The sequence below is a fragment of the Hermetia illucens genome, chromosome 6 (assembly GCF_905115235.1).
Source record: "Hermetia illucens chromosome 6, iHerIll2.2.curated.20191125, whole genome shotgun sequence".
Lineage (NCBI taxonomy): Eukaryota > Metazoa > Arthropoda > Insecta > Diptera > Stratiomyidae > Hermetia > Hermetia illucens.
Window position 1 is genome coordinate 13426027 of NC_051854.1, and position 15385 is coordinate 13441411.

At 40.0% G+C, this 15385-nt stretch overlaps 1 protein-coding gene across 6 annotated transcripts in view; it reads left to right on the forward strand.

Annotated features, from left to right (window-relative positions):
- Positions 1–15385, forward strand: part of LOC119659375 (GATA-binding factor C) — a 213387-nt gene that overhangs the window by 125937 nt on the left and 72065 nt on the right. For all 6 annotated transcript variants that reach the window (XM_038067431.1, XM_038067435.1, XM_038067436.1 and 3 more), the window contains exon 5: positions 12359–12504. In XM_038067431.1, coding sequence (XP_037923359.1) covers positions 12359–12504 — 146 coding nt within the window. The remainder of the gene's footprint in view (positions 1–12358; positions 12505–15385) is intronic.

Below are 15385 nucleotides of genomic sequence, written 5' to 3' on the forward strand. Positions count from 1 at the left end.
CAAAGGTGAGCTGATAGTCGCCGCTTTCTGCCCAGTAATCTTTAAGTGGGGTTTAAAGGTCAGCTTGGAGTCGAATGTTACTCCCAGGTATTTCAGTGATGGCTGAGAGCTAACAATATGCCTCCGATGCAAATTTCAGCAGTTTTTTGTTTCCGCCGCTTTTTAAAGAGCAAGCTTCAGGGCACCAAGTGCTCTTGATGACCAACCTGTTTCTTGTTTCTTCAGATGAGGATTTATTGTTCTGGGTCCTTTATCCAAGTTAATATAAATCGCCTGGTGGTCGCTATGCATATATTTTTCGCTAACTTGCCAGTGTAGACGTTTGACCAGCAAATCACTTACGAAAGTAAGACCTACAATGGAGCCTAGCTCTTCACGCCTAAAAGTGTTTACGCTTTCGATGTTTGCCAGGGTGACGTTTAGGCAGGAGGGATTCTTCCCCTTTTATTTGTTTTCTGACTTGCCCACTCATTGCCCGAGCGTTGAAGGCGCCAGCAATAATTTTGGGGTTACGATCTTTGACATCTCTGCATGTTGCAATACTCTCCTATTGTCATACTTGGGACGACATAACAACTGTAAATATAGAGGTCATCGATCTTAACCCTTACAAAATCGTGTTCGCTGTGCTTCATTGCTTGCAGACGCGATTACCGCAAGCCCACACTGCAGCCTTTCCACGTATGTCTGTTTCCCAAACGCCGTGATGCAGGCTTTTGCATTATTCGCAGACAATGGCAACATCGATTTCCTCTTCTTAAACTTTCTCTGCTGTCTGCATGTCCTGGGCGGTTGGGCGGTGATTTAGATTCAGCTGGATGATTTTCAATTACGTAAGGTACTTAAAACAAATCCTGTAGGCTGAACACCTGGTACTACACGTTATGTGGTTGCAATCGCGATGTTTGGTTTCCCTGCGGAGTTGGTTTTTACTGCAGTCCTTCGGCAAATGAAATTTTGAAGCTCAGACCCTCGCCCGATACTAGTGGTCGCAAATTTCGCTCCTTTTCGCGAAATTCTCAATATTAACCGAAATACGAGCGTTTAAAGTTTTTCCAGATCCAATCGATGCGGATTTTATCCGCAGACAGTGCTTTGGTAGCCGAGGTCATTGACATATTTAGGGTCGCTGGCTGCGTTCCAAAGTACGCTCTCCTCAGGCTCCAAATGTCCGTTTCCTGCACGTCATCCAGTTTGAATTGGTGTTGGAGCACTGCATAAATTTCCTCCCTGGTAGTGACCTCGTCAAGATCTTTAGACTCTATCGTAACCATTGGCCGACTTACGCGGACGATCGCTTGCTCGACGAGTGAAGCCTCTATATTCTTTTGTAGGTCAACGTGATCCTTTTTTTCCTTTGATAGTTCGAACAGCGATCCTCCTTTTTGTGTTCGTCTAATTATTACTACATCAGGATCAGCCTTAACCCTTTGTAAAATATCAGCATAGGACATACCCTACTTTGCTGTCTGTCTGTCTGTTGATCTGTCTGTCTGTCACACCGGATTTATTCGAAAACCGCCAAACCGATTGTCACGAAATTAGTGGGAGCGTGTGGTCTGTTGTGTGTGTATGTAAGGCGTAAGTGGCGCCATTTTGTGTTAAGTTTAAGGGGGGCTCCCCATACAAATGAATAGAAGGGGCAATATTTGTTTTCACCCAGTGTGGCCATGTGGGGTATCAAATGAAAGGACTCAATTAGTACTTTTTGGAACTGGAACTGGTTCCCGAAATACGGTTTTTGCAAAGACGGAGCATTTTGGGGCAAAAGTGAACTGAATTGAGTTTTTTCTATAGCACAGTATCATTAAATATAAAATAAATATTTTGCCGCGACATGCAGAAAAGGTGAAAGGGGTATTAATTTGCAATACAGAAAAAGGCCGTGCACCTAAATTGAATCTTTATTGCCAACCCATTACTGTTCTGGTTAAATAATTGTCTCATTTTTGTCGAGTGTACCTGAATTCAACCTGAACAGTACCATCAAAAAGCGTCTCAAATCAATGTTCAGGTGCCTTATGCCGTAACAGTTCCTTATGTCTACTGGACCATTTTATGTTTTGTATCTTTTTTTTTATCTGTTTGTTATTTAATTTTGAACGAACAAAGTCACACACTGGAGAGTGAAAAATACAAAAAGGTCAAAGATAATAATATTTAACTTGGGAGCATCATTAAGTATCTGATTTATTGGCGGTCGCACGAGACCCGGGTTCCAACCAACAACCTTTTTTTCTACCTTCTTCTCTCACCTGTGTATCTCACGTATGTATGTTGGTTGGTATGTCCCGTACGTATGATTCTTTGGCCAGGAGATATGGGAGAGTATATATGGCATTTTTCCTGAAATGAACATCATTTTTTCCTTTCATTTACCTTTTTGTATTCTGACTGGCTGCCTGCCTCGACCCGGGGCTCCCGATCATGCGTCGTTGTTCTCGCTGTCTTCCTATTTATCTTATAAATTAATAAAAGAATCAAGATTTTTTATTTATTTAACTGCTACCGAACCAAAGTCCATAAAACATATCAGAAAATGAGCTGAAAATTATGTCTGAGTCGGTCTGTCGTCGGCACGATTCCATATCGCATACGTGTAGAGGTGGTAATGATTCATGCTAATTGGGATTATGGCTTTTTGAACGATTAACAGAGTTGAAATAGAAAAACGAGAGGATCGAAAAAAAGCAATGAATTTATATGTATCTTGGAAGGTAGCGAAACACAGTAACAATCCCAAAATCGGTATCTTCTGATTTGTCGAGAAAAATTAATAACAGACAAGTTTGTGAGGCGGAGATATTTCAAGCTCCACGATATGGGGGCTAATTATGCCAATAATTGGTATGACAAAAGTTTGTAGCCCCCTGAATTCGAAGAATTCTGAGGAGTGTTATTTTTTTTCTACCTGTTCTCTTCGGTCCATCTTGTTTCCTTGTTGGATCGTTCCAAATCATATCTGTTTTCTCTCGTTTAAATGGTGCTTTTTGACGTCGATGACAAAACGAACATATCAACAGAAATTTTGTGCAATATCAGATTTCAACGAGTTCTAACCAATAAAAAAAATGCTGGAGCAATATAAAAATATTAATGTATTCACAGGCTAGGATAGGTCCATGTTTTGGGGTTTTTCGGGGGAAACGGAAAGGAAACTTATGGACCAAAAAAATGATATAAAATTTAATTCCTTTCGTATAATAAGCGTGAGAACTTTTTCAAAATTTTGGGTATAACAATAAAATAATTGGATGCATATATATATGTTTCTGTATGCGAGGAAAATAACAGAAAAACTGGATTAATTCGATGAAAATTAATTGTGAACATTATTTATGTTAGCGTTAGGCTAGTCTTATGCATATCCATAGAAAAACTAGTAACCAGGCAGGTGAACCATGAAATTTCAATTGGATTTTACAGCAATTCAGTCTCAGTGGAAAACCTACTCGATCGCAGATATTGATAAATCCTCTTAATTGCCGAGTCGTTAAAGTGTTGACAAACAAACAAATTTTTTGAAATATTTTAAAGACCGGACGGCCTTATTATTGATATTAAATGGTTTCCATTGTTGATAGTAGAATTAGCTGCAATAACTAAGGATTTGAGGAGTATCTTTTATCATCAGCTTTTTGAAATGCTTATTTAGTTTGAGATAACATATAATAAAATATATGTGATTTACATATATTAACCCCGCGGGGGTTTTAACAACTATATATCAGGAATTTGAGTATCGAAACGATCTGATAAATCGCCTAATTTGTCTACATACTCCTCGCAAGCTGGTCATTACAAATTTAACGCCATTTTACTGGTCTCATTTACAAAAAAAAAAGATACGCCAAAAAAATACAAACTTGAAAGTGATATCCTCTTTTTTCTAGTTCCTTTAAAATATTTGCAATTTTATCTGCGTTTTATTTTCTAGTTTGTATTTGAATTTCAGGAATAACTACAGTAAAACTAGATTATCCTGAACAAGTCATAGATTGTCCTTGAATGAGCCATAAATCAACAGTAGAGTTACTTTTTTTTTGTGCGATCATATTATTGCCATACTTTATGTTTTGGGTTAATTTATCTAATTTTATTGACGTTAAAAAGGCTCAAATTTAGATCCAAATGTATTATTTTGAAAGATCACTCTGTGTGTCTAGACAATGGCTGATTTATAGAAAAATGTCAGTTTTCATCTCTGATGAGAATGGGTCCCTAAACTTTAGCTCAGAATAGTTAAAGAAATTTTGATTGAGTTTTCGTTGAAAGATCACTTTAGGCTTCATTAATAAAATAAAAGATAAAACAAATAACAAAAAAAAATCAAAATATAAACCACTACGTTTTCATTAAGGGCAGCGGCAGTTCATCAGATGCTGCCACAATTTTCTTTGTTTTGTTTTTGGAATGGAGGGTACCCTGAATCCGCCATCCAATTAATGGCGGACCAGACCAATTGACTGGAAACTTTCTCTCTCTCTTTTTTTCTGGTCCATGGGCTCCTCTTTTTGGGCAAACGCCCAAAGTTAAAGAAAAAAACAGACCAGTATGGTTTCATCCAGGGCAGAGGCAACTTATCAGATGCTGCCTCACCTCTGACCTAGAAGCAGCGTGACCGAAGTGGTTTAATTAATTGTTATGTAAATACTCCAGGAATGAGAATTATATCCAATTTAAAAACCGTATAGAAGTTCTGGCCTAAGCTGAACTTGACCTTCGAATTGACCCTCAATTCCAAAAACAAACAACTAGTTCAACTCCAGCTGGCTTAGACCTGGACTTCTACGAGGTTTTTAAGTCGAATATAATTTGCAGCCATAGCATGTTTGCGAATTAATATAAGTGAGCAAAAACCACTCTTGAGTCACGCTGCTCCCAGGGCAGAGGTGAGGCAGCAACTGATAAGTTACCTCTGTCCTGGACAAAACCGCACTGGTCCTTTTTTTCAACTTTGAGTGTTTGCCCAAAAATAGGGACTCATGGACCAAAAAAGAGGGAGAATATCTCTGTCCAAGTGGTCCGGTCCGCCATTAACTGGATGGCAGATTCAGACCTCCCTCTATTCCAAAAACAAATCAATAAAAATGAAGTCATTAAAAACATCTAGATATATCCTGATACTAATGACTCCTAGAAATTTGTTATGCACAGGCAACATGTTCAGCCGTGATATTCTGATGAAATCTAGCTTAGACAAGTGTCGAATCCAAGCCATCCGCCAAGGTTAACACGTTCCGCATGCTAGACATATCATTGGTGTCCTTCACATTCAAACTACGAGTGAGATATTACTTCTGCAAATAGCTAGGAATTCTGCAAAGGAATCCATTCTAGAATTGGTGGTTTGAAGGATACTCTGCTGACCGAATTCCATGCGAAGTTGGTGCTGCAATCGCATCTCTCAAGAAAGAGTAAAATACGCTATCCCTTCACTGGTATATGGATTAGAAATATTGCCGTGGACGAAAATCTACTAGAAAAACGTCCAGTGGTGAATGCGGACATCCAGATTCCAAATGCAAAACCCATAATTCTGCAGGTCAGACGATGAACCTGCTTTGCGACATCAGAGGCAGGGGCGTGGTTGGCCTTGTGGGAAAACATCAGTGCAATAGTAACTTGCTCTCGCACCGAATTTTATAGAAGGCGAGACCCTTGTTTACGGTTCTTTGTAAGGCAGATTGCGAGCTCAGTCTCACAGTCTCAGTGCGGCCAAGCCAGACTAAGAGCGGATCGAACTATCGCTCTGAATTAGTAATTCAATTTTTGAATAAACAGATTCCAATGTGTAAGGCCGAGCCACATAAAGTCACATGAGGATAATGATTTCAATTGGAATCATTCTCGAATAAACTTAATGGATCTGGATGCTGGACACCTTTTTGTACATGAAAGACATATACTCTCTCCCCCTAGATTCAAAATTCAACTGCTACTTAGCTAGTTGGAATGATTTAAAGGGATGCGCGATGGCCAAAACACAATCGTAGTTAGTCAGGGTCGACCTAGAGGGCAAAGCTACCCCAAAAACCTTTTTGATGTCCTTTTGGACACTTCAGTCCCTCAAGAATGATTTTACAAAATTTCCCATGTTTTTTGAACCAACAGGTGGGACCGTACCAGAGCCTAAAATGCAAACAAGCGAAGTTAAATTAAAAATAAGGAAAAATATTGGCACCCGTGGAGTCGTTAAAACTTGAGACCGGAGTACTTCCATAGAGAGGACCATATCCTCAATGGATGTTCAGATCTGCAGGAGGCGCGATTTTGGGGTTTCCACCCCTCCTTGGCATCCTCGAGCCTTAGAAATGGAGGCTGTCTCTTTATTATTTATGTGAATTTCCAGTAGCTAGGGAAGAAAAAGGGAATCAAAGTCAAAAATTTACGTAATTGGGTCATCCATGTACGCTTCAAAGTCAGTATCTGACTGCATAGTTTTTGAACGATAGAAATATTACTGGATGAAGCAGAAATATTAATAAAACAATATTTCTGTTTCATCCATCAAAAACTACGCTGTCATATACTGGCTTTGAAGCGTACATTAGTCGTCAGGATCGTAGGATTATTCTATTCGTGTGGGGTGACATTTTGTGTGCACTCCTTTGAGAAAAAGTAGAGTTGCTCGGACTTATCCAAGCAAGCGTCATGAAAAACTAATTTGAACTTTCTATGCTCCTTTGGGGTCAGGACACGGACTGCGAACGCTTACTGACTTTGATGCCTTTTAATCACCAAGCGTTATAAATTCTTTAGGTGCGAAAACCCTACATTTTATGCAATGGATACATTAGATCGAATCGACATAAATAAGTTCCTGAGCGAAGAAAGCGACTGTTGTTTTATCCCTAGGCGATTGGGTAATCGCCTTCAGTAGCATCTTCAGGCAATTAAACTGGACTTTGGCGGAAGGCTGAAGCTTGGATTTGGCAATGTTCCATCCGCCATCGTACTGCTCGAAAGTGAATTTAACAACATCAAGAATACTTACAATCATTTGGGGCTAAATACAGCAAGATTGAGATCCTAAGCTCATTCGCTTCAAATGAAGGTGTATCAGATAAAATCACATTCGAAGATCTAATTTTGGAAGACCTTCCATTGAAAAAACCGTTCTCAAGTACTCTCACTGGACGACTCGTCGTCAATAATACCATAATTCTGAAATGGATAATCTCAGATGTTCCAAGGAACTGGAAACGATCCAAAAGGATCGGAGATAAAAACATGACTTAAACAATGAGTTCTGTTAATCGTGACATGCCTCAGCGAAACCCACTCAAGGGCCTTTCGACATAACAAGCAATCAAGCCAGTTTGAATCATATCGTTTGTGAACGAATCGACAATTGACGGCGATCCATCAGCGTATCACAAAGAATAGCAACCGGGGTCCGTGACGATGGAAAGAGGGTCAGAGAGGTACACAAGGAAGTGACCTTACGGAGAATATTTGGAAGAGTTCCGAAGAGACCAAAGAGCCGCATTCAACAAGCTCAGCAGAAATTAAAACGTCAGGTCCGCAAAAACTTTGATTTTTTTGGGAAATGAATTTATCCTTAATTAACGGAAACGACCAAAAAGTCGGCCGATGCGACGATGGCCTGATCTGCTAGATAGTGATTTGAGGGCCTTCTGACTACATCCAGATCAGGTCTATATCCATGCAAAAATGGTATAGCCGATCAAGACAAGTCGATCCTGCTTCTGAATGGGACAAAGGCTGAAAGAAAAAATTAATTTCTAATACCTATTTACTAATAAAACTCTTCGTCTTCATGGTCCGAACCTTCTCAGACATTCAACGGAGTGGTTCATTCGGAATTTTGTCTAATACAACAATGTTCGGATTGACCTAACCACTTGTAAAGGTAGAGCTATCCCTCTCCTCCGTCAATTGCCTTGCAAGATACAGAATGAAGCCCACCAAATCTCCGCCGACCACGCTGTTGTTTTGCGAGTCATTTCGCCAAATAAAGTGAAATTCGAGTTTACTCTGTTAACATCTTTCTCCCAGAAGCCGTCAAATAACAATCATATTGGTCCGTCCCCCATATAAGTGCAACTACGCAAAAGTTTCTGCAGGCACATGCTTCCATGTCGTGGTTCCAGCAAGGTCCAGGTTACTAGGGTCTCTCTATACGGAAAACTAACCGAGAAACAATGATTTGTACACTTGTATGAATCCCTTTAACTTCTGATGACATACGGTGCGGCCCCATTGTTCTCTCCCGCCGCACAAATAGATAGACAGCAAAAGGAACAGAAAATATTAAAGCAACTCGATTTTAGGAATCTAGATTGCTATGAAACCTGGAATAAACGGAAGGTCAGCGGCAATCATACACCCGTATCATGCCTCTTAGCGTTTGCAATACCTTCTTTCCTGACATCTCTTAATCGCACAATACTGCCTACATTGCTTTCTATTATACTAAGAGTTGAGTCTACTCCGAGATGGTCTGGAGAAGGAGTGATATCTTACTAACTATGAAGCATTTGGAGAAAACGTGCTTTATTGATTATATATATTCGGAATACCACAAATGCCATGATAACCTGATGTCTCGTTTCGATCGATATTTTTGCCGTTCGTGCTTAGGATTCGTAAAAAGAAACTACATTGATCTACGCCTCACGGCTCAGCGGAGCAAATAAAGTCATCCGACATCAAGGTTTGGATTGCTCCCTTTTTGTTAATAAACAAACAGAACCTGTTTGAAAATAAAATTCAACGCAACCTAAATCTATGTCAATTTGACACCGGAGCTAAGAGAGTGTCTGAAGAGTTGTCGCTTCATTTTCTTCAATCAAATGACAGAGACAAATTAGCCCTTGGACTCCAAATTGTTCAGTATTAGGATCTCTTTTACGGAGATAAGTTTTTAGCCCATTGAGCAACGCAAAACCTGACGCACCAGTCAGACGTAATTTTACCATGCAACATGAAATACTCGCGATCATCACCCTAGACTGACTGTACCCAACCATCTGCACTTAGAAATGAGGAAAGGATTTGCTGGCAGTACCTTAGATGGCACTTCTGAAAGTATTTTGTAGCCGTGGACGAGGTATATAGGGTTGACTATATACAGTCCCGGTGGTCCAGATACTATTTTTTTCTTATCAAATGTTATTTTGACAGCGGCAGCTATTTCTCGCTCAAAAGTCCTGACGGAAATTCAGCACCATATTACCGCGAAGCAAAATGAATCAAAACCGCGCTTTATTGAAAAGAAGTTTTGGCCGAATGAGGCATCAACCAGGTCTGCTGTATGGAAATTAGTGCAAAAAGTTCGTGAGACTGGTATGCAAGTGGACAACACTCGCGGTCCTCGTCGTCATACGGTGCGCACTGACGTAAATGAGGATGCGTTGTCGAGTGTATGCGATTCGATCCTGGAACATCGACTTCAACAACTCAACATTTCATCCATCAGCCTGGCGCGAATTTTACACAAAAACCTCGGATTATTCACTTACAAGATCCAATTGCCTCAGCAAGTGAAGGCTCGCTTGGTTCCGTTATCGCTTCTCAGTTTGGCCCTAAAACCAGTTCTAAATAGACAACCATTTTGCCAAAAAATCATCTTTTCAGACAAAGCGCGGAAATGCGCATCTCGCGGGTTATGGAGAATGGCAAAAATGTCATATCTTGGGACCGGATCCGCAGTGTGACTTTCAAGAAGCCAAGGTATCCTAAGAGAGTAGCGGCTGTGTACGATTTAAGTGCGGTTTCATAACTGGCCTTGATAAATGGGTTTTATGACCTGAAATTGAAGACATAGACTTGGATGAGCTTTGATTGGACCAGCATGTGCTCCATGACAAGCAGTTTTTGTCGCAGTCAATCTTTTCCCGTCCTTTTTACTCATAGCCCAAATATCTTCCAAACCACAATTTTGCAGGAATTTCCTTCATTTTCTCCGAAATCTCAATCAAGAAAATTACTACAGTTTTCGAGAATTTTCCTGAAACCCAGAGCCCGCACTGTATACCATTTTGTAGGCCTACCTCTCCTTTGAAACCAGTGACTACAAATTTCAATCCTCCTCTGCAACCTTTCAATATTATGGGAGATACAGTCGACTAAAGTTGCAGAAAAGATTCCTCCGTTGTTCGGTCCTTAAGCACTGAATTGGAGGACCTGTTTGACCGCCCCATTTACTGCAGATTATTTGTAAATTGACCTTTAATTTCCTGGTTAGCCTTCCCAAAATAAATTCTGTGATTGAATGTGGCATTTTTTTTAACTATATTGCCCAAGGATCGTCGCTTTCTTCTCATTCAGGAAGAAGGTGGCTCTAAGACCTCTGGTAAACCCAAATTAAATCTTAGAGTCTCCGCTTGCTTATAACTCATCAATTACGTATCCCTGGGGGTTGTTGTGACACCTCAACTTTAGGTACTTTTTACATAGAATTAAATATTGTAAAACATACCACATAAAAGGCCAACTCTATTCCACTTCCCTAGATAACTTTTTAACCTGATTATCAACCAAATATTAACTTTATTACAAATTAATGTGAATCAATATCACCAACATTCAAGCTTATGCCTCAACATAATTTTTGAAATTGTTTTCTTTTCCCTAATTCCCACACCCACCACTTACTATTTTCCGGGGGCAACTACTAGAATTCTAGAGTCTCATTATTTTCGTCATTTCCATCTCTCCACCGCCACACTATCATTCGCTCCCATACCCCTTAATATACTGTCACACCACAAGGACACCTTCTTCTTCACCACATGGAACTGACATTTCTTTTTCAAATAGAGAAAAATGTCCTTCCTCTGCTTGGCCGTTACAGAAATGGAAATTGTGTCAATGAGCATTATTCGTGGTGCGTGCGTTGTATATATGCTTCAACAGTCCAACCTGACCCTAATGGCTCTGTGTCAGGAAACATTTTGACAAAAGAAAATATGCCCAGACATACTGTAAAAATTCACTTAGAATGCGATGAAGATAAGGTCCCGGCGAAGCTTGACGAATAATAAAATAATAATTAACACAAAATATATAAGAAAAGGGGGTATGAGGTGTCGGGTCTCTGAAATTTTATGAATGAGACGAATGAACGGACAGGGCATAGGGTTCTCAGTGTTTCAGAAGAAAATTGGACGATTTTGAAATTTTCTTGTCTCTCAGTGGACGCTGTTAATAGACGAGCGTGTGTTTGAAATTTTTCCGGTTTTAAGGTGGTTTTTTGTTGGGTGAAGATTCCGGCGGTCATCTACACCGTGAAACAATGGCACCCAATGTTTGCCTGTAGGTATGTATGCACAGTTGATATGCATAAGAAATGAAAATTCATTTAAGCAAAACACTCTGCGGAATGAGAATCCATCATTTACGCTTCTGTGATTTTAGCTTAGAAGGCGGAGGTTTTAACCCAGTTTATAATGGGGTTCAAGAGAGACCACTGGGTCTTTTCGAAAATTTGATGGTCACTCATTCGAATGTGCAAATTTGATTGATATACTTATGAATATGTAAGAACATTTGTAGTTTTTATTTTTCAAATTCATTTAGATTTGACTGAAAATTGATATTATGTTTTAAGAAAGACGGATCAAATTTTCCGGGAGTCAGCTTCGAAATCGCTATCCCACATTGGGCGCTAAATTTTACTTTAGCTTTTCTTAAACTGTTCCTAACTTATGTAACGACAAATTTCAAAAATCTCACTTCAAATCAATTAGAGTGTGATCTAAAGGAGAAAGCTTTTTCTTGGAAATTAATATTTCAGATAAAGCCAACGTGAATATTAATCTATTTAAGATTTTTATAAAACTTACACTTTCTTGGGTTAAACTACACCTTCAAATGACTTAACACAATTTTTTTGTCTCCTCGCCTAAACCAACTACTCTTCGCTGAACATAAATACAAATCTCATCTGCATTATTTCACTGGCAACAAACAAAAAAAAAGATTCAGAATCACAGAAAAAAATGCGACAGTTCATTTAAAAAGATACTACAACAATCTTCTACTCGATCGTGTATTTTTTTTGTGTAGACAAACTGCAAAATGTATCTGTACACACGAGTATGCATCTAAATAGCAAAATGTAACACAGCTCATGTACATGGATGAATTAAAAAGAACAAACGTAACGAATTCTACTTCTGAGCTAATTAGAAACAATGAATAAAAAAATTAATTTCTTAATCGGTTTATAGCTTTCATATAAAATTCAGCACTTAAAAATCTTTCTTCATTCTTTTTGGGTTCTTTGGATAGTTTGTACTTGTTGTGGCTGTTGAAATAGATATAATTTTGATGCTTTGCATTTTGGATTTTTAATTTTCTTAATTATTTAATTTTTTTTTTTTTGCAGAAGGACGGGAATGTGTTAATTGTGGTGCTACGTCGACGCCATTGTGGCGAAGAGACGGAACCGGACATTATTTGTGCAATGCATGCGGACTGTATTATAAAATGAATGGACAAAATAGGCCACTTATTAAACCAAAGCGAAGACTGGTAAGTTTGCATAAGACAGAACTAGTATTTAGCATTAAGTGAATACGAGGTGAAATGATTTGTGGGAGAGCAAGGAGTCTTCTTCTTTAGGCAAGGAGTCATCTTCTTTAGGCATTCCACATAGCCTCGATTATGATTTGCCTGTGTGAACTTCAAAATTTAACTTGTGTGGTTAAAGAAGGACATCATTTCCCCAACCCTTCAATTTTAGATATATAAGGAATTGCGAAATATTTAATCCTAACAAACAAACCTAAACACTCCAATATTTGAATTAGTTTGACTTCCATTGGGTCAGCATTACCGTACTACTTTGTGAGATACAATCGCCTTTGAGCCCGCAATATTTGAACTTCCTCACCGCCTTCGTCCTTGCCTTTTCGCTTTTCGTGAAATTTTTATAAATGCTAAATTAACTGTAAACCATTTCTTCCTTGTTTTGAATGTCCATGCAAATACCATCCATAATTGCCTCCATGTTCTGTTGTCTGTTTTTCTCCCAAATGATCCCATCTGTTACCGATCCGTCGTGACGTAGTGCCGGTGTCAACGATACTGAGTTGTACAGCGCAACTCTTGCTTGAGCTCACAAGGTCTTCTACCCGCGATATGGGCGTATCCACAACCACCATGGAACTCTCACAAGGGGACCAACCGGAAATAACCAGGCCGAGAGTACACCCCCCAGGAATTCTCCTGGATCCCATGCTCTCAGCGGGTTATCTCAGTTCTCATGGTACCAGGTCATCTCTAGTGAATCTGTATGGCAAGAATCACTTCAGATGAGGCTGATCGCTGTTCTGGAGAACTTGGGAGCGGCACTCCCCAACAGCTTGGCCTAAATCGGCCGGTGTAGATAACCACAACGAAACCTTTCCACCATTTAACTACCGCTCTAAGTACGATACAGCACATATGACATCATAAGACAATATCAACACAGAATTAGAGCCAATACGGCCATATGCTCATCATACTATGTATGGAGCAGTGTTGAAGAATTCGGAAGGCCCTGCATTATATGAACGTCTATGTCATCTAGATAGCGGATGTCCCAGTACGTTGGTCAAACACAGACGACATGAAACCTGTCCTCTAAATCTGCCCGAAACAGAACACATCCTTGGCTGGGGACAAGAAGAGAAATACATTCTTCGTCAGGAGGAAGCCCATCTCGGGCGTAGAGTTCACGATGGAGCTCCCTCTGATGGACGTACATTTTACGTACTCGCAGGTGACCCTTCATTCTCCAGTTTCGTTCTAATCTGCCTCTTAGATGTAGCATTCTCATTTAACAACTGTTTAATAGCAAGCGGTCGGTTTGCCGCTGATACAGGTAATGCAACCTAGAAGCACTACCAACCGTCATAACTGTCAGCCGATAATTTCTCCCTCATTCGGTCCTGCCGCAATATGTCAACGAATTTATGCAGATGGGAAACTCATGCAGCAGCTATGGATTTCGATCCACTAAAGCCTTTGTAGTCTTTTTACAGGAAAATTTCAGATGCTCTTTAAAGGCCAACCTGAAGTCATCGATCGTTGCCCCATCACATTTTATAGCCGCCTTTGTAATAACCATTTGATCAGAAACTCTCACTTAGATAGTGTGTCACTTTTACCAGATTCGGAATCGCGGCCACCATCGAAGTCAAACCAGCCACTTGCAGTCAGACCTGCTTTATTGGTTCCGTTGCTTAGATTTCATTATCCACCAAACGTATCGTGCAATAACGACAGCGAAGTCATTCTGGGTGGCTGAAATTAGTGCCAATTCTCCTTATTGCCGGCTGACGTTATGCGGTACATTTCTTAGCAGAAGACCTAGTACGGAGTCTTGTCTTCTCCAGAAAGCCCTTTCCGGAGTGTGATTGCTAACAAATCCCGCCTGATATTGCGGGAAGCCTAATTCACGAGACGCTTAAGTTAAATGCTTTTTAAGCGTCAAGATAGCGAGGGGCACTCCCCAAAGATGATTGGAGTCCTTTCAGCTTCAAAACCATATTTATTGTATTGTTCATAGAACGGATGCCCCAAAAGTTATATTCTCGCTTTCGGGTGATATAATGCTGGTTCACTTAGTGATTTAATGGGTTTATGTAAACGTAAAAAACTATTTGTCCTTTCGAACGCATCGGACCAGTTGTCATATAATAGAGATACTAATCAAACCTGGAGCCCTGCAGCTAATGGTTCTCCTACCTATTCCCATAGTTACTACTAAGTAGCCGGGATTATTCTGCTATTACTATATTAGGCCCCCATCGGCACTTCGAACATTTCATTCCGTCTGAAGGAGGTGACTGTTGCGTTTACCTGAAAATGCAGACTACAAGACCCCTTGCAATGATCCAAGTTTTTGTTTAAGGATGATGGTGAGTCCTGAGTTCACCATCCACCAGATGCCGGACCGGATTAACTAGGAAGAAATTTTCTTCCTCTGTTTCTTGTCTTTCCTTACAAAGCTGTTTGAAACATTTTCTTTTGCCATCCTCTCCCAGTTTCCGAGCTGTTGCAATATTACCATTTCACCAGAAGTTAAATTGGGGTGTAGAGGCCTCCATGAGCCATTGGGTAATAACTAGCATTAGGTGTCGTCTCCATATGTACTAGTTGTAATGAATATAGGAACCGGGCCTCACCCAAACCGCTTTGCAATCTAAGTAAGTAAGACATTTGTCACTTCCCTAAGACTTTTTTCCTTGACCCTCCTCTGATTCTTGTCAACCACGTATGTTAGAACTGTTATAGGTCCTAAACCCTTTTATTCGTGGACGTTTGCATTCCCGACATTCATGAATATATCCCTCTCCACGAATGTTTGAAAAAAAACACGCTACCGGACATAAGTCGTTCCGCTGCCGCATTTCAGGTCCCGTAT